The sequence below is a fragment of the Heterodontus francisci genome, chromosome 37, assembly GCF_036365525.1.
Source record: "Heterodontus francisci isolate sHetFra1 chromosome 37, sHetFra1.hap1, whole genome shotgun sequence".
NCBI lineage: Eukaryota > Metazoa > Chordata > Chondrichthyes > Heterodontiformes > Heterodontidae > Heterodontus > Heterodontus francisci.
This window is the reverse complement of record NC_090407.1, coordinates 7,346,111-7,372,638: the sequence shown is the minus strand read 5'-3', so window position 1 is coordinate 7,372,638 and position 26,528 is coordinate 7,346,111. Positions and strand designations below refer to the sequence as shown.

General features: G+C 40.6%; 1 protein-coding gene across 5 annotated transcripts in view; it reads left to right on the top strand.

Moving 5' to 3' along the window:
- The window catches only part of tmem201 (transmembrane protein 201), a 187,138-nt gene that overhangs the window by 36,278 nt on the left and 124,332 nt on the right, over nucleotides 1–26,528 (top strand). For 4 of the 5 annotated variants that reach the window (XR_010969620.1, XM_068016976.1, XM_068016975.1 and 1 more), the window contains exons 4-6: nucleotides 8,829–9,005; nucleotides 13,803–14,182; nucleotides 20,596–20,799. Coding sequence is in view for 4 of the 5 variants with exons in the window: in XM_068016976.1 (XP_067873077.1) it covers nucleotides 8,829–9,005; nucleotides 13,803–14,182; nucleotides 20,596–20,799 (761 nt within the window). In the remaining variant the exon portion in view is untranslated. Of the gene's footprint in view, nucleotides 1–8,828; nucleotides 9,006–13,802; nucleotides 14,183–20,595; nucleotides 23,334–26,528 lie in introns of those variants that run through there. The other variant, XM_068016977.1, reaches the window with a different exon arrangement.

The window sequence follows — 26,528 nt, the reverse complement described above, 5'->3', positions numbered from 1 at the left end:
GAAGTAGCTTTTAAGGAACGTTTTAAAGGAGGGGAAAGAGAGCTGGAGAGGCTGAGGGGTATAGGGACGGAATTTCAGAGCATAGGGCCTCAGGAACGAGCAAGAGGTTAGAATTGTAGGAGTACAAATATCTGAGACTTAGAGGGCTGGAGGAGATTAGAGATAGGGAGGAGTGAGACCATGGAGGGATTTGAAAACAAAGCCGAGTATTTTAAAATTGGTTCCTCGTTAAGTATTGCCTCAATATAGATAAGTGGGTGTGTGGGATTTGGTGCGAGGTAGGATGTGGGCAGCAGAGTTTTGGATGAGCTGTTAAACTATCTTGCTCTACCAAATGTTCTGCCAAATATATTGACTGTGATTTATTGGCTTGATCTGTTGCAGCATAAACTTTCTCAAAGGATATTAAAATTTGTTTTCACCAAATTATTGGTTACATTCAGAATTCCAGTATAAATAACATGAAATATATATATATATGTGGTCCTTAAAACCTTTTTCCCATGTGATAGTCCCTTTGAACAGGAATGGGATTTCTATTGGTTGATTGACTGCTTCAAGTGAGCTTAATTTCTAAGTGAACTGGAAAGAATGATTTGGTCCCCTTTGCTGTGTGTCACGGTGTATTATTTATTAAGGCTGCCTGTAGTGTCAGTGACTTGCTGTGCAATTCTAATTGGAACCATTGAAAAGTAGCAGGAGAAATATAGATTTTTTTTTTTACTCTTAACTATAGCATGATGGAATTTTCACACTGTCTGTGTTTCAGAGGTATCCTCATCTTTGAAGTACAATTATTTCCATGTCTTGTTACACTGCCTTCCATTTCCATCAGCTGTTGTGGGATTCAGTGCGGCTGTCTGGTTTTGTAGGAGCTCATTTTCATGCTTCCTATTTTGTATATAATGGCTATATATTATCACCCTATAAGTTGACCATGCTAATAGCTAGTTTGAACGTGCCTCAGCTTTTGATTAGATCTAAGGTGATGTGGCTAATCTTTCAGTTTTGTTTTGAGTCGTTGGACACATCACCTGCAGCAAAATATTTGTATTGTGCAACACATTGGTGGATCTAGGTGGTGATGATTAATTTACTGATTCACTTTTGTGTCAGCTAATGTTTGTTAAAGATCATTTAATATTGAAAAAAGTAAACTGTTCCATAACCACAACATATGCAAAAAAGCATAAACTAAGAGCAAGGCTGTATCTAGAGTAGAAAACCATTGATTTAGTTTGGTGTTTTTGTAATTGCTGACTTTTTGAAGCCTTGTTCAGTTTTAAAAACTGGAGGTAGATGAAGAGGGAAAAGGGTAGAGGATACAGAAATGCAGTGGTTATGTTGGTATATACAAGTCAGAGATCGATAGATTTTTAGACACTAAGAGAATCAAGGGATATGGGGATAGTGCGGTAAGGTGTAACTGAGGTAGATCAGCCATGATCTTACTGAATGACGGATCAGGCTCAAAGGGCTGAATTTCTTGTGTCCTTATGTTACTGAACTAGAAATCCAGAGGCCTGGAGTAATAATAGTGAATTGACTTCAAATCACACCATGGCACCTTGAAAATTTGAATTCAGTTTAAGATGTCTGGAATTAAAAAAAAAAAATTATCAAAAATTGCCATGAAGTTGTCAGATTGTCTTAGAAGCCCAATTAATTAACGCCTTTTAAGGAAGGAAATTTGCCATACTTACCCAGTCTGGCCTGTATGTGACTAGCCCCACACTATTGTGGTTGACTCTTAACTCCCCTTTGAAGTGGCCTAGCAAGGCACACAGATGGTTCACCACCTCCCTCTCAGGGTAACAATGGATAGGGAATAAATGCCAGCCTTGCAGGTGATGCCCATATCTCAAGAATGATTAGAAATAAACTCCAGTGGAAGAAACTGTATATTGATGGCTTTTTGTATCAGAAGGTGATGCTCTTTTTTTTTTAAAAAAAAAGGTTTTTCAAAACCTTTTTATCACCTCTGCAGCAGCTTTAAGACTGAGAGTCTGAGTAATGTACCAATACTGCTCTGACACCAAATGCGAGGAAATGCACAAAAGTGACTACGGTTGATTATCTCAACAACAGCAGCAACTACTAGTGTTTATATAGCACCTTTGATGTAACAATTCTAAAGGGGGTGAGGGAGCAGAGGGATCTGGGTGTATAAGTGCATAAGTCATTGAAGGTGGCAGGAGAGGTTGAGAGAGTGGTAAATAAAGCATACAGTATCCGGGGCTTTATTAATAGGGGCAAAGAGTACACGAGCAAGGAAGTTATGTTGAACTTGTATAAAACACTAGCTCGGCCTCAGCTGGAGTATTGTGTCCTGTTCTGGACGCCACACTTGAGGAAAGATTGGAGAGAGAGAGTAGAAAAGGGTTCACAAGAATGGTTTCAGGGATGAAGAACTTCAGTTATGAAGTTAGATTGGAGAAGTTGGGACTGTTTTCCTAGGAGGAGAGAAGGCTGAGAGGTGATTTGATAGAGGTATTCAAAATCATGAGTCTGATCAGAGTAGATAGAGAAAAACTGTTCCTACTCGTGAAAGGATCAAGAACAAGATGGCAGCGATTTAAAGTAATGTTGATTATAATAAGTAAGAGAAGCAAAAATGACACTAGGAAAATTTTTTCGACAGTGAGTGATCAAGGTTGGGAATGTGCTGTTTGAGTGCGCGGTGGAGGCATGTTCAATTGAAGCATTCAAAGGGGAATTAGACTGTTATATGAAAAGGAAGAATATGCAATTTGGCGGGGGAATGGCACTAAGAAAATTGCTCGTTTGGAGAGCCGGTGCAGGCACAATGGGCTGAATGGCTTCCTGCGCTGCAACAATTGTGATTCTGTGGAAGCATCTCAAGGTGCTTTGCAGGAGCATTATAAAACAAAATATGACATAAAACCACATCATGAGATATTGTCAGATGGTCAAAAGTTTTAAGGAGTGTCTTAAAGGAGCAAGGTAGAGAGGTGTAGGGAGGTTATTCCAGAGCTAGGGACCTAGGCAGCCAAATTAAAATCAAGATGTTGCTTGACCACGAGCCATCACTGAGGTGATGGGTGAACGGGACTTGATGCAATTTAAGGCAGAGTTTTGGATGACCTCAAGTTTACGCAGGGTGGAATGTGGGAGACCAGCCAGGAATGTGTTGGAATAGTCAAGTGTAGAGGTAACAAAGGCAGGAATGAGGATTTCAGTAACAGATGAGCCGAGACGGGTAAAGTCGGGCCATGTCAGAGGTAGAAAAAGGCGGACTTAGTGATGCCGGGAATATGAAGTTGGAGGCTAATCTTTGGGTCAAATGTGACATCAAGGTTACAAACAGACTGGTTTAGTCTCAGACATTTGCCAGGGAGAGGGATGGGGATCAGTAGTTTGGAGTGGAGTCTGAAAACAATTTCTTCAGTCTTCCCAATATTTAATCGGGCAATCTCAGTACAGTGTCCCAAAATGCAACATAACAGAGTGGATTTGAGATGTGGTCCATTGCTTGAGCAAACAGTTTTGGTGTGACAATTGATTTTATTGCTCTGATCTCAAATCAGTGAATTCATTGCCCTCGGGGATTTTGAATGCAACATTCCAGTAATGGGAGCTACTAATTGTTGCACTCTGGCATATCACTTGCTGTGGCTCACTAAATGAATTAAATAGTTGGAATTTTTTGTGTAAATGGATCAAATAGTCAGTTGTGGCTTTATCATAAACTGATCTCTTGAGATAATGATATTAGTGAAGGATTACGTTTACAGTATCTGAATAATCCATTTCCTCTGCTGCTTGCAGCCCTTGAGCTTGGTGTAATTTTAGACCATATGTAAAACTAATCACACCAATTGCTGGTGACTTCAGTACATTTCTGTAATGCAAGAGCTTTGCTGATAAACCAAATATATCTGCTGGATATCAGTGAGCTTGAGTAACAAGTTAAGCTGGATATTCCATAGTGTTTAAAATGTTGATATTCCATCATTTTTCATTGTGCACAAGTTCTGTAATGGATTTTGAAGACTATATCAAGATAAGTTTAAAAGTCCTCACAGTGGGTGTGTGTTCATGCCTGCATGTATGTCCCCGATTTGCTTGAATAATGTGCCAGTCATATAGGCAAAATAATGGCAGTTGAGTGACATCTCTAAAACTACCCTATTGAGGAGTTGTCACTGTGAGTTAGGGAAGATGTTGATGCAGAGATGAAAAGTCCTTTCAAAGGAGGGCTGATCTATTTGTGGCTGGCTGCTATAAACCAGATAGCCAGTGGGTGCTCTGTGTTTGGATCAGTACATTAATGCAATAGCATTGATTACAAGATGATTCGTGTGTTGTGATTCTGCACTTGGCTCTAATTTTTTGCTCCTGTAATTGAATCTTTGGTCCCTGTTTTCCCATTTGTGTGTGTGTATATATAATGACAGAGATGATATCAAACAAATGTGTAGCTACCAGTTCTGATTCCATCTGCTGGGTTCTTGAACTTCTAGAATAATAGCAAATGACAACCAGAGTTAGTTTTTTTTCTCTTTTTTTTAAAGTGTACTTTGTCTCATACTGCATTATTAATACATTCCATAACTTAGGCATTGATTCATTCTGTTGGTGATGTAGAATGGATTGCAGAAATGATGTAAAACATTTTCATTACATTTCTACTCTACTTCCGCGAGTTGTTGTGATCTGGAATGCGCTCTCTCCCTCCCTCCCTTCCCGGCCCCCTCCCTCCGGCCATTGTGTGCTGCCATATGTTTACGTTGCCTTTGTGTGATTATTTGAGCAGTGCCATCTTTAGTCCTGGCAGCTGACTGAACATCGCAGACTGTGATGTTTTAGTTGCACAGGCTGCATTTGCGCATGTGCCACTGCAGCGCCACCTAGTGGTTGCGCTGTCAGCGAACGCAGCCTTTTTAAAAAGCTGCTGGGAAACTGCTGCTCCAGATATCAGCAACTGTCAGCTGTGAAACTGACTTCAGATGTTTTATTAAAAAAAACTGATCGACCATCTGCTAAGCTTTCCTGCTGGGCACGGGATGGGTGGGGGAACAGACGGAGTTATCAAGATCACTTCTGACAATTGCATCTATCCAGAATACTCTGCATCGCTACAAGAAGTGTGCGGGCTAACATTGACTACTTGTGCAAGCAGAAAAATGTCAGGTTTCTCACTAAGTCAGTGTCCAACATAGTGAAGAGAAAGTAAGTCAGTAAATTAGGCTTCTCATTTAAAGCTTCTTCTCAAACATGTACATTTGTTGCTGTTTTGATGAGATAAATTTAAATGCTTTTATCTTTCTGAAATTCACAACGGCCCATGTGAGACAAAAATTGTAATGTGGCCCCCCACACGACTAGGCTGGACGACCCTGGTTTAACATTTCATCCGAAGGACATCACCTTGAACAGCACAGCTCGCCCTCCGTACTGCTCTGGAGTGGGTCTCGAATCCCCGCAACCTTCTGACTGAGGCAAGAGTGCTGCCTAATGAGCCACAGCTGGCATGGTTCACGAGTTTGGTTACTGTCGAGTGTCACAATGCGGAAAATGAGCATGAGCAAATGTAAGGAATAGGATTGGATTTGGCTGCGATGCCTTCACCTGGTTGAGTGTGTTGACACTTATTGACCAAGCTACATGTGAAGAATGACCAGTTGTGTTGGGTATTGAAGGCCTGCTGGCAGGAAAGGAGAGGAGCAAGCGCCAAGGGAGCTGTCATTGGCACAGGCCTACTTCTGGACTTCTACTTCAAAATGCTTGTTTTTGCATTTTAATTTATCTTATGTGAAAGATTGTTTTGTTTACCTATCAAACTTGATCTGTTTATTGGCATTCAGAGTTGTATACTTGGTGTGTATGTTTTAAAAGTGATTGCTGAATTACAAACCTAGAAATACGTCGTTTCTGAGAAGAGCTCCAAGATGCCCCTCGGGGGAGCTGCTGGAAGATTTTTGACAGTGGCATAGCTTCAGAAAGCTTGTGGCGTCGTCTAACACTACTACATATAAGGAATGTATTTTGACAATAGTAATTAAGATGAATTCATCTGAGGCATTGTAGATAAATAAAGTGTTCAGCTTCTGAAGTTGAACCAGATAATTTAGAAAGTCTCCACTGTTCAGGCAAAGTAAGGTCACGGTATGGTTTCCAAACCATGAGTTGGGAGGCTTTTTATGCTCTAATTTTTGAGCTACATCATTGAGATGGTGTTTTTTTTTTTTAGTAAGGCTTGACTATCTGTCTGTACAGGTAGTGTGTAATAAGATCTCGCCAATGATACAATGCAAGATAAAAGTCCCTAGCTTTCTGTCAAATAACAGAATGTCACTGCACATGTCACTAAGAACTCATTAGGATTTCATAATATTAGCAGGGAGAGCGTGAGGGAGTGGGAGACGAAATGTTGTGCAATCATTTACTTGCATGCAATTTAAAGACGTGCAAACAGTTCCCTGTCTTGGTTCAGAGCTTCTGGGAGTCCATATGCTAAATCCAAGACCAGGCTGTAAGGTGGATCTGTGACCAACATGAGAAACTATTAGAGGAAGAATGTTCCAGCTACACCTAAGCTCTCTGGTAATTGGTCCGTGTTCCTACAGAAATGGAATATGCATTCCAGACCAGGCTTCTACCTCTGTTGATTTCTCTAGGCCGGCCTCCAGCCTTGCATCCTCCGTATGCTTGAGCTCATCCAAAACTCTGCTGCCCATACCCGAACTCACACCAAGTCCTCTGCATCTATTACTCCTATGCTTGCTGACCTACAATAGCTCCCCTTCCAGCTACGTCTTTATTAAAATTCTCATCCTTGTTTTCAAGTCCTTCCATTGTCCCTCACTATCTCTGTATCCTCCTCCAGCCTTGCAATCCTTTGAAAACTCTGCACTCCTTCAGTTCTGGCCTTTTGCTCATCCCTGATTTCTGTCACTCCACCATTGGTTGCTGTGCCTTCAGCTGCCTCAGCCTGAGTACTGGAATTTCCTCCCTAAACCCCTCTGCCTCTTCCTCCCTCCCTCTCTTTTATCCCCCACCCGTATACTTTTAAGATGCTCCTTAAAAACCTACCTCTTTGGCCAAGCTTTTGGTCACCTGTCCTTTTTCTTTTTTCTTTTGGGCCTCCTTATCTCGAGAGACAATGGATACGCGCCTGGAGGTGGTCAGTGGTTTGTGCAGCAGCGCCTGGAGTGGCTATAAAGGCCAATTCTGGAGTGACAGGCTCTTCCACAGGTGCTGCAGAGAAATTTGTTTGTCGGGGCTGTTGCACAGTTGGCTCTCCCCTTGCGCCTCTGTCTTTTTTTCCTGCCAACTACTAAGTCTCTTCGACTTAGATGCTCCTTAAAAACCTACCTCTTTGGCCAAGCTTTTGGTCACCTGTCCTAATGTCTCCTTATGATTTGGTGTCTGATTTTGTTTGGTGCTCTGGGTTACTTTGTTTCTGGTTTTGTTTTGGATAATCTCTGATGAACAAATCTAAGTAATGAACAAACTGAAGACACTTGCATCAGATGTATAGTTTTAACTTCCAATGATATGCCTATTTAAATTTGATATTTTGTAGCTATATTGAAATGTTATTCTTGCCTTTCCTCCCTCCCAGAGGCACTAGTTCTTGAATTTGTATTCTGTATTGCTAGCAGGCCACCCAGGTGTTCTTTCGTTTGTGATTTGAACCTTGAGTGAGTTGTCAACATCCTGCCCAAACAAGAATCACCTCGTGGCCAACCTCAGTCCTCTCCTCACCAGTTGCTTCCATAAGTATACTTTCCTTCAAAATAACTTGTTACCGATGAGCACTGGCAACTGCATCCTCTTATTGCCTCCACGTTAGGTGAGGGAGAATGGTGCAGCCCCTCTCCCAGCCCTGGCTCAAAATCAGCCCTGAGAGTATCTTGCTCTCTCACTCAATAATGTACCAGATCGTGCATTTAACCACTGAACATCTGGGAACTGAAATGTTCAGATTTTCCATATGTTACTTTTGTCTGACTTATGGATATCGTCTTTTTTCCAGAAACAAAATACAGGATTCAAAACTGAAATTGTGTGCAAAATTTTAAACTTTTTGTCTTGGGTCCTAGTCATTTTTATATTTTGCTATATAATATTTAGGTAAGAGGACCAGTGGTATGGTTCCAAGGATTGTTAGAAAGTTGTGTCTGTGTTACTGTAAATACAGAGAACCGTAATAAGTGTCTAGGGCATATGACAACAGTATGAGAACACTGGATTAGCCTTGAACAGCCTCAAGGAGGAAATAAGCTGTGTACACTACTTTCTAATGGGGAACCATGTTCTTAAATATTTTTAAGTGTATCGAATATGCAGCTCTTTTTTGGGGGGTGGGGGGGGGGGCAATTGCGCATATGGGGGTAAAACAGCAAAGTCATTGTCGTCTTAATGGGCAACCTGATCCCAAACCTCTTTGTGCTACTGTGAGCCAGCCACAAGGAATGTGAAAGCAGTTGGAACCATTGCTACCACTCTTCAGATGGTGCTGCTTGGCTTGGTGCATGGCGTTTGTCATCCAACGCACTGCACCACATGGGGGATGTTCTCAAATGTTCAGATGCATAATCAAGATACTGGCTTCTTCAGATAGGAAATTTCGTTGAAGCAGAGTCCATAATCACTCAAAAGAAAGTGAAAAAGAAAAATTCTAGGTCAAGGGAAATGGATTAAGTGTCAGCTCTTTGAGTGCAGAGATGCATGGGCTGAATGGCCTCATGTGTTACAAAATTCTGTTGTATTTGGATGCAACCAAGTTGAACCTTTTGAAAAATGTGCATCTTCCAGTGGCTGTCTGACTTAACAAGTAACTTTTTTTGTATCCCTCTTAGGATAAGTATGAAGAAGAAATTGAGGTATATAAACACCATCTCGAACAAACTTACAAGCTGTGCCGTCCTTGTCAGACAGCAGTGGAGTATTATATCAAACACCAGGACCGCCAGATTCGCGCAATTCTCTTTGACCATCAGCTCCGTCGTCGAGAAGCAGACAAAACTTTTGTGCAGGTAAGGGTTGGGTGTGTTTTCATGGTGATCTTATCTTTTTTTAAAAGCTTTTCCAGTAGGGGGATTATGTGAGGTAGAGGGGAGAGAAGAGACCATTTCAGGAATTTCCAGTAATGAAACTCTTGGCTTTGAGGTCTTTATGTTAGAAAACCTGCGAGGGAGGATTCTGCTGTGTCTTGATGAAAATCTTGTGTTTTTCTCTGCAGTACTACAATGGCATTTCAGTTTATTTTGAGAATTTGATGTATTTTTTTTTGTTTGACCAGAATGGAGTATAAAACTTTTTCTTTCCTCCTTTTCTTATTGTTTTCCAACACCCCCTCGTGCTCTTTTGATTCATTAAATGTTGATGATGACAGATTTGACTTATCATTTGGTACTCACTAGAGGCACTTTTTGACAGTATATGATGATAGAAGAACCTTATTTTACTATTTAGATATGAATGTGGTTTTGAACACATTTTACCTCAAATGCCAGGAAAGGGTGTGGACAGATCAGTTTTTTTTTACAGAAATCCAACTGGGGTACTTTGTAACTATATGGCACAAGACAGGTTGCAAGTTTCAGCTAGAAGCTTTCTTTACTGGCAGTCTGATTTATGCAGCTGATGTTGCAATAACTTAAGACCGAAGTTCTTGGAAAGGCTGTTAAATTCTGCAAAGTATTTTGAATAAATCTACAGCTATATAGTGTATTATACTGAAGCATTAAAGTCAACATTTTAACCAGACAAGGGTAACTTTTCAGGTGTACACTGTTCATAGTGCAGCAGTTGCATATTTTGCCTCCTTTTCATTCTCTAATGCGGCTCTATTATACGATGATACCGCAGTAGTTCGGATACCATTTGTAGAATGATTCAGCACAGAAGGGGGCTATTCGGACCATTGTGCCTCTTCGGTAGAGCTATCCAATTAATCCCATTCCCCTGCTCGGGCCCCTGTAGCCCTGAACTTTGTTTTTCCTTCAAGTATTCATCCAATTCCCTTTGAAAGTCATGAAATCTTTCAGGCAGTGAATTCCAGAACACCACACTTCGCTTTATGAAGGTAATTGGCAAGAGAACCGAAGGCGAGATGAGAATTTGTTTTTTGCACAGCAGGTTATGATCTGGAATACTCTACCTGTTGCATCATCAAAGCTGGATGATCAATGTGCTGCCCAATACTGAGATGGAGGGTGAATTCAATGCAAATAAGGTATAGAAAGCAATGTAAGGAGAGCGAAGAAGATAGAGAAGAAAAAGAATACTTTTTGAAAAAATTATTTTTAAAATCTCAAAACAATTCACAACTTGAAGGAATGAGACTTCACACTTGATTATAATCTGTGCTTGAGATTTATTGGTAATTAATAATCATATTATTAAAGTGTACTTGTGCTGATAATTACCAGACTTAACTTTCTGTGGTGAGTTAAATGGTAAATTAATGTGAAAATGCAGCAACTTGATGAAATTCATGGGGAAGTTGATGGCAAGATGCTGTTTTCGCAAAGCTAACTATATAGTGCGGCAGATTGGTCGTCAGCACATGGTGATTTGCAAATCACGGTGTAGTTTCCGTGCCACAAGTCGCAGGCTGATTTCCACATTTAATAACAGTGTGCGTTGTTCAGAAGCCATTGTTTTTGTCAGCTAGTTGTTTTCTACAGCAGCCAAATCTTGCTTTGAAACACATGCACAAGCTTGCATATGCAAAATTACTGTGAAGATGCAGCCAGCCGCTATGTTTGTAAGAAGCTGCTTCCTTCCCTGTTGACCGAGGGAGGACTCTAGCCTATATCATGAAACTGTTTTGCTGGCCTAAGGAGCTGGACAGGAATGCATCAGGCACTCCGACATCAAGCAGGCATGCTTTTTTTTTGTCTACTTGATGTCCCCAATTTTGTTCCTTGAGCATTAGCTCAAATGGTAAGAACTGTCCTGTTTCTAGGTACAGTTTGCCATTGGCTTTGCAGATCTCAACACTCTGTGTAAATTGCTTACGAGACCATTCTAAGACTTTGGCAGACTGGAGGTCCCTTGCATTGTAATGTGTAAGATCCTGCATTTATTTGACAATATAGTTCCCATTTTCTGATGTAAGGTGAAAAACTGGACAAGACTGCTCAGAGAAATTTGTGGCAGAAATAAATAATAAAGGATGTGGGTGCCAAGAAAAACGTTTTGAAGAACTTTAGGTGTCGAATGGATAAACAATCAGCCTTTATTGTTTCGCAAACAAAGTTCAAGTTATAGATATTTTCAATCTTTTACTGTTGGCTATTTAAATTCTCTAACTCTAAACAATTATCCTGGGCGGCGCAATGGTTAGCACCGCAGCCTCACAGCTCCAGGGACCCGGGTTCAATTCTGGGTACTGTCTGTGCGGAGTTTGCAAGTTCTCCCTGTGACCGCGTGGGATTTCGCCGGGTGCTCCGGTTTCCTCCCACCGCCAAAGACTTGCAGGTGAAAGGTAAATTGGCCATTATAAATTGCCCCTAGTGTAGGTAGGTGGTAGGGAATATGGGATTACTGTAGGGTTAGGATAAATGGGTGGTTCTTGGTCGGCACAGACTCGGTGGGCCGAGGGGCGTGTTTCAGTGCTGTATCTCTAAATAAATAAAAGTATACGTTGTTGTACAAGGACAATGCTGTTCAGTTTAAGGGGGAAAACGTAAATTAGATTTTTCAAGTGAGATTAAAAAGAATAGCTTTGGGGGCAGTATTTTTGATAATTTTGGATGTAGATGAATTAGACCTGTCTAACTCCATTCTAGTAGCATTTGTCTCAAACCAGGTACACTGAGGCAAAACCTGAACTGTTTTGAGTTCATTTACAGAATTTGCTTGAATCCAGCCTACATGAAGGGAATTTTATACTTTTGATTTTGGTACTTATTGAAGTTTACAACAATGAAGGAAATCTAAGCACATTACAAAAATTCATGAACCTTTTCCCACCCAAAATAGCCAGAATTTGACAAATACACATTGAAATTGCATAAATTACTTCAACATCTGAGTGGAGTTGTGGAAAGAACAGTCGCATTTTGAGCTGGTCACTATGGTTTTCACAAGGTTCCCTCTTGATTTGCTTTGCCTTTCCCAAACTCTATTCTAACACAATGGATACACAGACAGTAGAGGCCAAGATTTAGGAGAATTGGGTCAGAAGCCATATCCTATTGCCCCAAAGTGTGACCATTTCAGTCATGGTTCAGCTGTAGCACACTCCTCAGTCAGAAATTCGTAGGTTCAAACACCACTCCATAGACTTGAGCACATAATCCAGGCTGATACTATCAGTGCAGTGCTGGGGGTGTCTTTCAGATGAGTCACTAAATCAAGGCCCTGTCTGCCTCCAAGGTGCATGGAATAGGTCCCATGGCACTATTCAAAGAAGGGCAGGAGCGTTCTCCCCGGTGTTCTAGCTAGTATTTATCCAACAGCTAAAACAGATTGGTCGTCATCACATTGCTCTTTATAAGACCTTGCTGTGCGCAAATCGGCTGTCATGCTTCCTCCATTACCACAGAGACTACATTTCAAAAGTACTTCATTGGCAGCAAAACGTTTTGGGACACCTTGATGTTGTGAAAGGTGCTATAGAAATACAAGTTTTTTTTCAATACTATGCTAAATTAGGGTTGAGATTTTGTTTGGCAACTATTTTCAATGATTCTGTTTTTAACCAGTGGTCTGGCAGGACTTGCAAAAATTACTGTGAAATCAGTTTTTAATGGACCTTGAGAAATAGGCTTGGTTTTGATTGTCTTTAATTTGTACCAACTTTGTATTCACAGCTTTGAAATACAGCTTAATGTTTTCAATAACCTGTTTAGTCTTGTAACAAAGCTGCAGCTATGATTTACCTTTTGTGCTTAAGGAGTTTTATTGGTTTTATTTTGATTCATGGTATGTTATGTTGCAAACATTTTAACCCTTGGCATGCTGCAGAAGAGTTTACTCATCCAGGCTGAGTTATATTTAGTGGGCGGTTGCTGAATGCATTCCTACATTAGCAACTGCTTGCTCCTTAATGTATAAAAATGTTCTCAAAGCTTGGCCAAATTTTTGTGAGTGATTCGGTCATCACTTCTGGTTTTTGATCAGCTAAAAAAAAAGCATTTGGAGCTGATTTCAACCCACTTAAAACCCATTTTATTTCAACTTGCTCCAGTTTCAAAATGGACTGTCTTGAGCAGAGCAACAATTTCTTTTTTAAAAAGAGGATGTATATATTGAAAATATGGGTTAGATAAGGTCAAATAATGCCCCTTTTTCAGAGGATGGAAACAATAAGGTGGGACCAAATGATAAGCAAAGAATCAGGAACAGGAATAATCAACTTCTGCAGCCTGTTCTGAATGTTTGTTTTTTTGTTAAATTTTTCTGTAGTTTTGTTCATTTTAATACCTGAAAGCTGATATTTCAGTAACTTTATTTTCTTACGGTGGGAATTGCGCAAGTCTAAACCGGGTCCTTATGCAGACACTGGAAGGGCCAGTCCTAACTTTGTGAAGAGTCGAGTGTGAAAGGGTAGTGGAAGCTGGTTCAATCATTTTCAAAAGGGAATTGGTGAAATATTTGAAGGGGAAACATCTGCAGGGGAATGGGACTAATCAGATAGTTATTTAAAGAGATCGGCACAGGAATGATAAACTGACTTCCTTCAATGCTGTATCGTTCCATGAATCTATGTCTGATTTGTAAAGTCCGATTTTTTTTTTTTTTCTTTCTTTGAGTGTACACAAGATCTGGCTAAAGTTCTACGTGTTTGCTGCAACTAATTACTAACTTTTATTTTGCAGAGTTCTCATTATTCCAGCCTTTCCACGCCAATCAGAGTATTATTCCTTCGATTTGTGGCCTTTGTCAGTTGTGCTGTGTTGGTTGCCATGGCAGTTTATGGGTCAGCTGGTCCATTTACAGGCCAGAAACGCACTGCTGAAACACGCGTAGTTGATACGATGCCACACCCGTCCAATAGCAGCAACGGAACCATTTCACCATCTCAGCATAGTGCTGTCCAGAACATCACCGGCTGGGAACAGCTCCTGGATATGGTACCAGAGGAAGTGCTGACGAGCTTGCAAGCTGCGTGGGACTATGGGAAAAACCACCAGATGGCTGTGGTTACCACTGGCTTCTTCACCTGCTTATTGGCTGTACTTCTAGCTGGACGTATAAGGCGAGTTCAGTGTCTACTTCCTTCTCCTTTGTGTTGCATGGGTAGTGTTGAAAAATGGTAGCTGTAACAATTCAGTTCTGTTTGGTGTATAAGAATATACAGCCATTTTGGATATGAATAGTTCATTCTTTCTGTTTCCTCTTCCATAAGTGATCCTGCCAGTATTTTGTCGGGTGGGTGATATTGCTCTGTTCCTTAATGGTGAGCCAAAGCATGTGATTGTCATCAGACTATTCAGCCATGAGGGAATCACATTGGAACTGCATCATGCCTTTATCCTTTTACACTTGCACTTTTCAATGCGATAACTCCTATCCCAGAGGACCTAGACTAATTGCTTCATCCCACCCTCCATTGAGTTCATGTCAGTACAGACTGTGGATCAGACCTGGGATCTTCCTGGTCTGTATGGCTGTTTCTCATGTTGGACAGTCTGTTTTATCAGCTGAAGGGAGGGGGTGTGCAGACAGTCTGCTTTCATGTCCTATAAGTTGGCGAGACAGTCTAAACAGGGGGAGATTGTCTGATTAGAAATCAGAAAATTTAGTTATAAAGGAATTCAGTGATTATTTTTACTAAAGAAATGTTCCAACTCTATTATCACCCCAGACATATGTCTTCTTTAATCATCTGCTTAAAGTGTGTTTGTACATTATGCCATGACGTTGTTGATAACCAGCTCACTCTTGTTAATTCTTTAAGATCCCAATTTCCTCTCCATTTTCCAGCATTACTAGCAGCGGAGAGCATGTCTGTCTAGTTGTGGTACATGCTTTATACAGGGGGATGTGCACAACTGAGAACTTACCAGGAGGTGCTGTCAATGGTCAGTGTAAGCATAACTTTAACATACTTTACCAGGAACGGTAGCATAGTGGTTATGTTATTGGACTAGTAATCCGGACGCCAGGAGTAATGATTTGAAGATGTGATTTCAAATCCCACCATGATGCTGGGAGTTTAAATTCAGTTGATTAAATAAATCTAGAATAAAAGCTAGCATCAGTATTGGATAGTCATAAAAATCCACCTAGTTCACTAATGTCCTTTAGGGAAGGAAATGTCCTTGCCTACTGGTGTCTGGTGTCTATGTACTCGAGGCCCATAGCAATGTGGTTGACTCTAGCTGCTGTCTGAAATTGCATAGCAAGCTACTCAGTTGTACCAAGCAGCTACAACCAAGTAGAATAACAAACCCGGACAGACCGTCAAGCAGCCACCTAGGTATCAGGTTCGTACGTAACAGAGAAGCACCCAGCTCAGTTGACCCTGCAATATCCACCTCACTAACACCTGGGGACTTGTGCCAAAGTTGGGAGAGCTGTCCCACAGACTAGTTAAGCATATTCACAGAATTAAACCTTTCAGCCAACATTCCAGACTGTTCCATTATCCCATCGACAAAAGAGCTGAATTTCATAGCTGAGGTGAAAGTGACTGCCTTTGACATCAAGGCAGCATTTCACAGACTGGCATCAAGGAGCCCTAAGTTGAAGTCATTGGGAATCGAGGGCAAAATTCTCCACTGGCTGAAGCCATGCCTAACGCAAAAGAAGATGGTTGTGGTTGTTGGAGGTTAGTCGTCTCAGTCCCAAGACATCAGTGCAGCAGTTCCTTAGGGCAGTCCAGACATTCGGGGGAAAGAACCTGACATCTTGTGACCTTTGTGGCTTAATATTCTACTTGCTCGCAGAACCATCAAGCTTATGGATATGTGATAAAGGCCTGCTACACATGTCGTTGGGCCCAGTCGGGTTTGGGTCGCTCTTCCGGGTCCAGCTTTTGGGCTCGGCTCGGGTCGGGCCAGATCCGGGTCAGACACACTCAGTATTAATTGGACATGAAAGGTTGTTTAAAAAGATGAAAATTAGAGCCACAAAGTCAGTGATTGGTCATGAGTTAAACAGAAACCCATGGAGTTGTGCCCAGACAGGTTGTGCCACACTGTACCAGTATCTGTATCGCTTAAAATAAACACAGCAATTGCCCAAAGGCTCTCAAAATATCATTTTGCATTACCTAGACTCCTGCTTTACGGGTTGAAATACATGCTGCAAGTTTATCCAGTGAGCAGCTGAGACGCAGAGACCAGGAAGGTCCTGATTAATTATAAAATATACAGTATTTCTATAAAAAATATATAAAATGATCAGTCAGGACTCTAGTATACGCACATACAGTACGGTACTGTATATGTGTAGACTAGAGTCCTGACTGATCATTTTATATTTTTAATAAAAATACTATATATTTTATAATTAATCACTCAGGACCTTCCTGGCCTCTGCATCTCAGCTGCTCATTGGATAAACTTGCAGCAAGTATTTCAAACTGAAAAAGTGAAAAACGGATTTGGAATCGGAAGTAAGGTAAAGTGAACATTCCGGTGGTCGGGTTGGGCACTGGAAAAAATGGAAGGACTCTGGCCGGGTTGGGCTCGGTTCTGATGTGGTTTTGTCGGGTTCGGGTCGGGTTTCTTTTTCCTGACCTGAGCAGGCCTTTAATATGTGGTAGCTTTCAGAATGCAACAACTATGCAACCTTTTGTTAGATTTTTTGAAGTCAAGCTGTTTGGTGGGGGAGGGGGGGCCGGGGGTGTGTGGATGAAACGCCTTTTTTTTTTTTAGACAGTCCAACTTGTGCAATTCATTAAGTGGAAAAATGTTCCAAGAAGCTGACATTGAAATGTGGATTTGGGCAAGGGGAAGGATGGTGGTTTGTGAGGGGGAAGAAGTCAGAGAGAAAAAGAAATCCTTGAAGATGAAAGAGAAATTCTAATTGGAACCTTCAGTTTTTAAAAAGCATGGTGTATAAAAGTTGCTGTGATTAACAGACGGAGTGGCATATGAGGTCTGTGATAACTCTGGCTATATCATCACCGAGCATTTCCCATTGTTCACCTGTCCATGTTGGCAGATTATCACCCCATTCCGTCTGGGAGAAATACTGTGCTGGGTATCAAAAGCAGGTAAATGGAGTTTAGGTAGAGATCAGCCACGATCTAATTGAAAGTTAGAATGGGCTCGAGGGGCTGAATGACCACCTCCTGTTCCTGTCTTCACAAAGCTTTATTTTCTTTCAGATATTGTACTGTTTGTTTTTTTTTGAGGAGCGTTTAACTGACTCCGACTAGTATAGAATTCCAATTTGCAGCACAGCAGTAATTTACTTAAAAGCGTCATTGCTTTTATATTTCTAGAATCTCAGGTGCTAAAGAGAGTTCTGCCAAACCATCTATGAATCCCAACAAACTTGAATTTAAAATTTTTCTTGCATTGTTCGACCCAGTCTGATACACCATTGTTTCCCTAAACCCAAGTTTAAGAATTTGGATTTGAAATTCAGTTGGAAAACTGGGGGAGTGGAAAAAGTTGCTATTTGATTTTGTTCAGGGCTCTATGTGCCCGGTAAACATGGATAAGAAAATGACAGCAGCTTAGTTTATATTGCAGGTAATGCACCATGGATTCCTGCTCATAACTGTGACTAGTAAGATGAATGCTAACCTTTTAACTGTGATTTTGTTTGTTGTAATCTGTACCAGCCTGTACAGGTCTAATCCAGGACTCTTTTTTTTCTCTTGGCTAGTTTCTCTAATGACAGACTCCCCACTTAGAGGTATTAAGAAAGGAGGTTTTTTGTCCTTTACTTTTTTTATTCTCTTCCTTAACTTCCCTGTCAAAAGCAGTGACCTACTTATTGTCCAGATCATTGTCACCTTCTGGTGCTTTGCTGATTTAGTTATTGAAATTTTCTTTGCCCCTTTTCCATCATTTGTTTCCCCATTTTCCTTCACTGATCTCATCTACGCTTTGCCTGCTACATTCCCTCCGTCTCCATATTTTGAAGGACCTAGTAATTGTGTGTTGCTACTGGTTTCCTGCCCCTCAAATATAGGTCAAGTATTGAAGTTTTGACCAACTTAAATTTAAAGATCAGTACCATAACACATGGTGTACTTACCACAGAACTATCTGGAAGGTTGGTTTTAATTTGAGATACTTGTGGTGTGCCTTGTTTCCTCGGGTTCATTAGGTATTTTGGTGGCTCTTTTGACTTCGATTTTAGTCGTCCTGCCATACATGAGTGTTGCAGTCACAGCAGGGAATTTTCCCTGCGGAGGAAACACATAATTCAAGAAGTCTGTGTAGCTTCCCCAATGGCTTAGTGGGTAAAGTCAGGATACAACTGCACCAGACTACTCTGAAGGCCCCAGATTTGTCTCCAGAACTGTGTGGACTTAACTGAGCTCGGTTAGGAGAGTAATTGGGATCCTACAATTGGCTTAAGCGTCCCGGGGCTAGGCGTGGGGGTCAAAGTGATTGCTGCTGGTCCTGATCATTATTGGGTAACCTCTCCTGGAAGGCATGCATGTGTGGCTCTCGCCCTGGTTAAATAACAATGTCACATGACAAACGCAATTTGTATTTATATAGTGCCTTTAACATAGTAAAACAACCCGAGGCACTTCACAGGAGCGTTGCCAGACAAAATGCAACACCAAGCCACCTAAGGAGATGTTAAGGAAGATGATCAATAGCTTGGTCAAAGAGGTAGATTTTAAGAAGCGACTCAAAGGAAGGGAGAGAGACAGAGGGGTTTAAGGAGGGAATTCCAGAGCCAACAGCTTAGGCAGCTGAAGGAACACAGCCTTTGGGCAAGGTGTTGAGGACTGCCAGTGAGGGCTGCGCAATCACACCCTGGCAGGAGTCGGGGTCTTTAGGACGGGATTGGAAGCCCCTACCTATTCAGAAATATCAGATGTGGGTGGAATGGAAGAGTGAATTAGTCTGGTCACAATTTGTAGCAACATAAATGCATTCAAAAAGGGAGAAAAAATTACAGTATCACTAAACACCGCAATTGGTTAATTCTTCCCACTGACTTTTATATAAATGTATTTTTGGAACTTGGGGGCAAGTTGAGTTGCATTTTTTTTCTGCTGTGCAAGCATCGTTGCTTTACACTCTAATTCCTGGCTTTGTTATTGGCATTAACCTGTTCTGCCCAAGAGATCAATGTCAGGTTAAAACATAAATGTCATTCATCGCTAGTCTGAAAGTCCCCACCGCAAAAAGTATTTAGCTCCCGCTTGAAACTTTTGGCATTGTGTACAATTGAAATGCTCAGAACTGGGCAGTCTACCCTGTAACAGGACATTGGTGAAATTCTTGTATTGGAATATGTTTCATGTTGATCCCATTCCTGTTTTATTCATGCCTTGTACGCTGACCCTCTGTCATTCATTGTGCAGTGAATAATTCTGCTATGCGTGTAAAATCTGTAGCCTGATTTGCCAAAACCTGCTGGAGTTGAGGATGCTGGCTTGCAAGGTAACTATATCCTAAATTCCCTTAGGCTACAGCAAACTGCCCCTTTGATCAAGCTGCAGGTGTTTTAAGATGTGCCTCATTTGACAAGGCAAAATCCGGTTTAGACAAACGATGGATGAGAAAATGTGGTTACCTGTGCAGTGCACTTCAGCTGAAAAATTTTTTTTTCAGAGAAACTGTGAATCTTGGTATTGAGTTGGGAGGGTGTGTGGGTTGGTGGTGGTGGTGGGGGGGGTGTGGGTGGTGAAGTGATCGTTACCTAGTTAGTTGTTTGCGCAGTAGTTAAATAGCCTAGAGTAATCAAAATTATATCTTTATTTTATATTGCAATTAGGGCCGTGCCAGCACGGGCAGCCCTGTAATTTTTTGCATTGTTTGTAAGGGATTTTATTTTGTGTGCCCACCTGGAACAGTAAATTCTGCTCCAGCTTAAAGAGGACTGCAATATCCTGTCCCTGTCCACAGATAGTATGCAAATTATCCAATTCTATGAACTTTAGGAAATGTATCAAGGCCTTGGAGAAGAGATTTACCAGAATTGTAACAGGGTTGAGGGACTTCAGTTAATGTGAACAGACCAGAGAAGTGGAGTTTGTTCTCAGTGCAGAGAAAACCAAGGGGAGATTTAATAGAAGTGTCCAAAAATATGATGGCAAATGAAGAGAAACTGTTTCCCCTGATGATTGGGTCAATAACCAGAGGACACTGGTTGAAGGAAATTGACAAAAGAACCAGGAGGGAGTTGAGACTTTTTTTGCAGCATCTGGAATGCACTGCCAAAAAGATTATGTTGAAAAGAACAAATGTGCAACATGCAGGAAAGAGCAGGGGAGGGGGACCAATTGGATAGTTCTTTTGAAGAGCTGGCACAGATACAGTGGGTGGAATGGCCTCCTTCTGTGATATTACCAAAGTGGAGGGAACAAAATGCAAGTGAACATATTCAAAACTAACTTCACAAGGAAGTTGGTACCTCATTTTGCCAGTATGTTAACTTCTGACCCTCCTCTCTCTTTACCTTGGGACACTCAGAACAGGATGTGTGTTTGTTTATTTTTTTTACGTTCACCTAATTCCCTAGGCTGCGGAGGATCGATGCAGTGGCTTCCTTACTCTGGCTGACGGTGATGGGCTTGCATTTGATGGAGAATTACCTGCAGACCGATGTTCCTGGTTGGCTTGACACTCTGAAATTCAGCACCACGTCCCTCTGTTGCTTGGTGGGATTCACTGCAGCCATCGCTACTCGGAAGTCAACTGGCCAGCGGCGATACAGGGCAAGAAGGTCAGAGTCTGAACAATGAACAGTGGGAGAATATGAACTCTTGTGTGAATGATTCTGTCCTTATTTACCCAGTGGAGTGCTGTTTCCTATCTCGCTTTTCCATCATTTGATTGTCTCCTAAGGATTTTAAAGATGCAGCATCATTATTTGTCGACCTATGCATATGAGCTTGACTTTATAATCCTATTAAAATCAAACCTACACAACGACATACTCTTTCTTCCATCTGTTTTAGGCCAGTGGGCTTCTTTTAATAAAGGGACAGATGGACCACTTATTCACACTTAATAAAATTAGCTGGAGGAGCTTGGTATTTTTAGACCAAATGAAAAAATATTCAATTTATTTTTAAAAATGTAAATAGATCTCCTGTGGCATTACTCAATATATCACAGGGTAAAGTGGAGCTATAACATCTCTTAGTGGCTGTAGCCTGCAGCTACAGGATCACTGAAAAGGTTCACTTGGGAATTCCCATTATAGCTGATTACATATGCATTTCAGTCATGAATGTCAACATAAAAAGCATGACTAAAAATCATGACTAAAGGAAATGAATGCATAAACAAGATATTTAAGGTAATAAGAATGATGTTTTCTGGGGGATAATTTTTAACACTGCTCTGGATTTTTTTTTTAAATGGATGCATCCATTTCAGGACTTAAATTAATGTGTTACTTGGTTATAAGTAAACAGGCACAGCAGCCACTTTAATGTAATCAGCCTTTGTTTTTTTTTTAAAGATACTAAATTGTACTGTTGTCAAAAAAAAGCTCTGTGTGTTCTCTCCCATTCAGAAACGAGCGATTAATGATGGGCCTCCTTTTTAAAAGGCTAGGAACACTTCAGTCCTCAATGTGTCACATTGCCTTATATTCGACAAAGAACAACAACATTCTTGATTTGCACGCTTAACTCTAATGTTGTGCTTGATTATTCATTTTTGTGATACTGACTCATCCTACCCCGATCTTGCTTGACAAAATCTTGCAAAATATCTTCCTTGACGGGCATGATTCTATAGGGGAAGAACAAGGGAGTGGGACTAATTGGATAGCTCTACCAAAGAGCCGGCACAGGAACAATAGGCCGAATGGCAGCCTCCTGTGCTGTAGCATTCTGTGATTCTTTTTTGATTTAATTGTGAAACTGAATTAAGATACCTTCTTTCCCCCATCCCAGTCCAAAAAAAAAGAAAATCTTTTGTCAGATACTGATGCATTTGAGAAGTTAATGAATGTTGGGAGCTTAGAAAGAGGAAGTAAATGTTTGATTTTCTTCAAGGTGCAAGCAGCCCATTCTAGGTCCAGAAAAAATGATTACTGTTTCTTCTAAAAAAAAAAAAACCTCTGCATTCCTAGCTTCAGACTAGTGAATGGGTGATATGATGGCTTTGTTATAACATGTTCTGGATCACAAAAGAAACTAGGTGACTGTTTTCAATGTGATTTGTATTCAGTCATTTGCAATGTAATCAAAATTAATGTAACATAAATTATTAGCGCAGAATTGTATATCTGTTTTCCAGTTGTTTAAACTGGAGACAGTCTGTCTAGTTATGAAATTGTGTCGGTATCACACTGATGCCATCACCTCACCCATCACTAGCTCCAAGTTCTTCTGTTTGCATTGGCAGGTTCTGCTTTCATAAGAGACCGTGGTTTCCTTAACTTTTTTGAATGCTGAATAACTTGCTAATATTTCAAATCTAGCAATACTAGGAATGCTTCTGAACATATAATTAAAAAAAAAACTTAATGCACGCACTATTCATTAGATTTAGTTTGTGTTCACAATTTTAAAATTATATAAGAGCCACATACAGATTCTGAAGAATCACCTGGTAGTTTTGCCTTTAAACTGTTTGGTAGGTAATGTGTAATTGAGTTTTTTCATGGGATGCGGGGGTCGCTGACCAAGCCAGCATTTATCGCCCTTCTGTAATTGCCTTTGAAGGTGGTGGTGAGCCAACTTCTTGAAGCACTGCAGTCTGTGTGGTGAAGGTACAGTGATGGTAGGGAGGGAATTCCAGGATTTTGACCCAGTGACTATCAAGGAACAGCGATATATTTCCAAGTCAGGATGGTGTGAGACTTGGAGGGGAACTTGATTAGAGTGACATGTGAAATTTAGAGTAAGATATGTTAAAGGTAATAATGTACACAATCTTTTTTTATTTATAAAGTTAACTTTTTATAAAGCATAAATTAATAACTACTTTATCATATTGACCTTAAGTTTCCATACTGAAGTTACTGTTAAATATTGGGCTTCTTTGCACATATTTTCCAGTTTTAAATTGCATTTATTTTGTAAGATCGAATTATTGTCCTGTATTTTATTTGAAAAGCCTCAGCATTCAAAAGGGTTGTACACCTGTATTTTATGCCTTGCCTTTTGTCACATTTTATGCATCTTAATTGTTGTAGAATGTTCTGAAGTTTGCTTAAATTAGAACTCATGCAGCCTTCCATTTTCTTTAATAAAAGCAAAATACTGCAGATGCTGGAAATCTGAAACAAAAACAAAAAGTACTGGAAAAACTCAGCAGGTCTGGCAGCATCTGTGGAGAGAAGCAAAGTTAGCATTTCAGGTCTGTGACCTTTCCACAGACCTGAAACATTAACTCTACTTCTCTCTCCACAGATGCTGCCAGACCTGCTGAGTTTTACCAGCACTTGTTGTTTTTGCTTCAAACCTTATTCTGTCGCCTTGTATCTTTTCTACATTTAAAAAAAAACTTTGTATTGGTTTAATTGGGTCCACTAATGTCTGTTGCCAAGTAGCTATAGTTGTAATGTGTGTGGTGGAAGTGAAGCTTCTAGGTTTATATGTAGTGGGTTCTTTTCAATAAATTGTGTATCCAATCAATGAATATACTTGCTTATGTGCTGTTGCAGTTCATTTCCAAATTAGATGTTCACAGCAAACATTCACAGCATTACAGCAACTCTGCTCATTTAGGGAGATGGTGATGGGCTTTGTCTTCTCCAGTCTTTCAAAAATTTCAAGCTTCTTCGACAGTGACCAAGTTTCTGCTTAGATCTGAGTCACATGTGTTAATGGGAAATTTGCATGTTGTGAACGATGAAGGCAGCCTAATTCTCTTTAGACATGATTCATCTGAGTAAATAACTGAACAGGTCTGAAGCTGTTAAAGCAACATTTTCTGTTCACAAAGTGACAGCATAATTGTAGGAGTAAAAGCGTGTGGCTTGAGAATTTTATTTACAGAATAAGTTCAGTATACAAGTGTAAGGCAGGAGTTGAACGGTTTGGTTTAATACAGATTTCAGGAGCATTCAAGCTGCCTTCTGTTCAGTTGCAGCCTGACAACCTTTTCCCTTTTATTGCGTGTTTAAAGACACATCATCTAATCTGTAGTTAATCATATAAGTTGGTTTAAATATAGCCTGTAAATTTGTGTTTTGACACTAAGTAATCAAGGACTTTCATGTACAAATATTACTGCAGTATATAGCTACAGTCTAATTTAATCATATAGAAATGTTACTGCTCTATACAACTCTTCCATGTAATCAGTAATTTTACCCTATTTTATGAATCATAATTATGTGTAAATTTAGCCAGATTATGCACGTTATTGTAATGTTATTTTGCATCTCAGAATTGAGTATCATTGTCGTGTTGTACTTCTCTCAAACAGACATTGATCATTATCAGTGGCTCTCTTCACCTAATTAGGCCAATTACTAAGATTCAACACCATTGGTGCTCACATTTTGTGAGTTTACAGTTGAGTTGATGAATGCAGTAGATGGAGATTGAACCCATATCCACTTGGAGATAGATTTCATCTCTACCAGATTCTGTGTGCCGGCCGTTCACAGTAAACTGCAGTAAGCCTGCTGAATCAGTAGTTGTTGGCCTTTTAAACAATACAAGAAAAAGTGGATATAACAGTTAATCTTGTAAATCAGGACAACGTTATTTGCCCGCATAGAACAAAAGTGTTCGTTTAGGTAACCATTGAGCAGGTTTGACATGTTATTCCGTCTTGGTTTCTGTTTGAGCTTTCAAAATAAACACACTTGTATAGTTCAGATATTTAAGTAATTACACTGGATAAATGCTGGTCAGTTAAATTGGAATAGTGTCTTATTAACCACTTTTTGAGCTCAATCCTTATGCTGAGAATCACTATGAAAGGTGGTGGAGTAGTTAAGATATTTTTAGTTTTGTATTAAAGCATGTAGTTTGGCTCTCTGTCGCATGGTGTAGGAGCTCATGGTGTAGGGGATAACATATTAGTATGGATAGAAGATTGGCTGTCAGAAAACAGAGTATGCATGAATGGGTCCTTTTCTGATTGGCAGGATGTGACGAGTGGAGTCCCTCGGGTTGGTGCTGGGGCCTCCACTTATTACAATTTATATCAATGACTTAGATGAGGGGATCGAGGCATGATAGCTAAATTTGCAGATGACACAAAAATAGGTGGGAAAGTATGTTGTGAAGAGGACATAAGGAGGTTGCAGACAGATTATAAATTGGGTGAGTGACCAAAAATCTGGCAGATGGAGTATAATGTGGGAAAATGTGAAGTTGTTCTCTTTACATGAAGAATAAAAATGCAGAGTATTACTTAAATGGGGAATGATTGCAGAATTCTGAAGTGCAGAGGGATCTAGGTGTTCTAGTGCCGGAGTCACAAAACGTTTGTATGCAGGTACAGCAGGTAATCAAGAAGGCTAATGGAATGCTATCTTTTATTATGAGAGGCATTGAAAATAAAAGTAAGGATGTTATGCTTCAGTTATACAGGACATTGAGACCACATCTCGAATACTGTGTACAGTTTTGGTCTCCTTGTTTAAGGAAGGATATAAATGCATTGGAGGCGGTTCAGAGGAGGTTTAGAATCATAGAAAGTTGAAGGCACAGAAAGTGGCTGGCTGAAAAACGATCCACCTATTCTAATCCCACCTTCCATCATTTGGCACGTTGCCTTGCAGCTTACGGCACTTGAGGTCCATATCCAGACTGCTTTTGAATGAGTTGAGGGTCTCTGCCTCAACTACCCTTTCAGGCAGTGAGTTTCAGACCATCACCACCCTCTGGATGAAAAAGCTTTTCCTCATCTCCCCTCTCCTGGGCAGCAACCCCAGCCTATCCAATCTTTCCTCATAGCTGCATTTTTCCAGCCCTGGCAACATTCTCGTAAATCTCCGCTGTACCCTGTCTAGTGAAATTACATCCTTTCTGTAACGAGGTGACCAGAACTGCACGCAGTACTCAGCTTGTGGCCTTACCAATGAGTTATACAGTTCCAGCATAATCTCTCTGCCCTTGTATTCTGTACATGGGCTAATAAAGGAAAGGATTCCATATGCCTTCTTAACCACCCTATTGACCTGTCCTGCGACCTTCAGGGATCTGTGGACATTCACTCCAAGGTCCCTTACTTCCTCTACACTTAGTATTTTCCCATTAATTGTGTATTCCTTTTGCCTTGTTTGACCTCCCCAAATGCATCACCTCTCACTTCTCCAAGTTGAATTCCATTTGCCACTTTTTTACCCATCTGAGCAGGCCATCAATACCTTCCTGCAGCCTACAGCTATCCTCCTCGCTATCTACCACACGGCCAATCTTTGTGTCATCCGCAAACTTCTTGATCGTGCCCCCTACATTTATGTCCAAATCGCTAATATATACCACAAAAAGCAGGGGACCCAGTACTGAGCCCTGCGGAACACCACTGGAA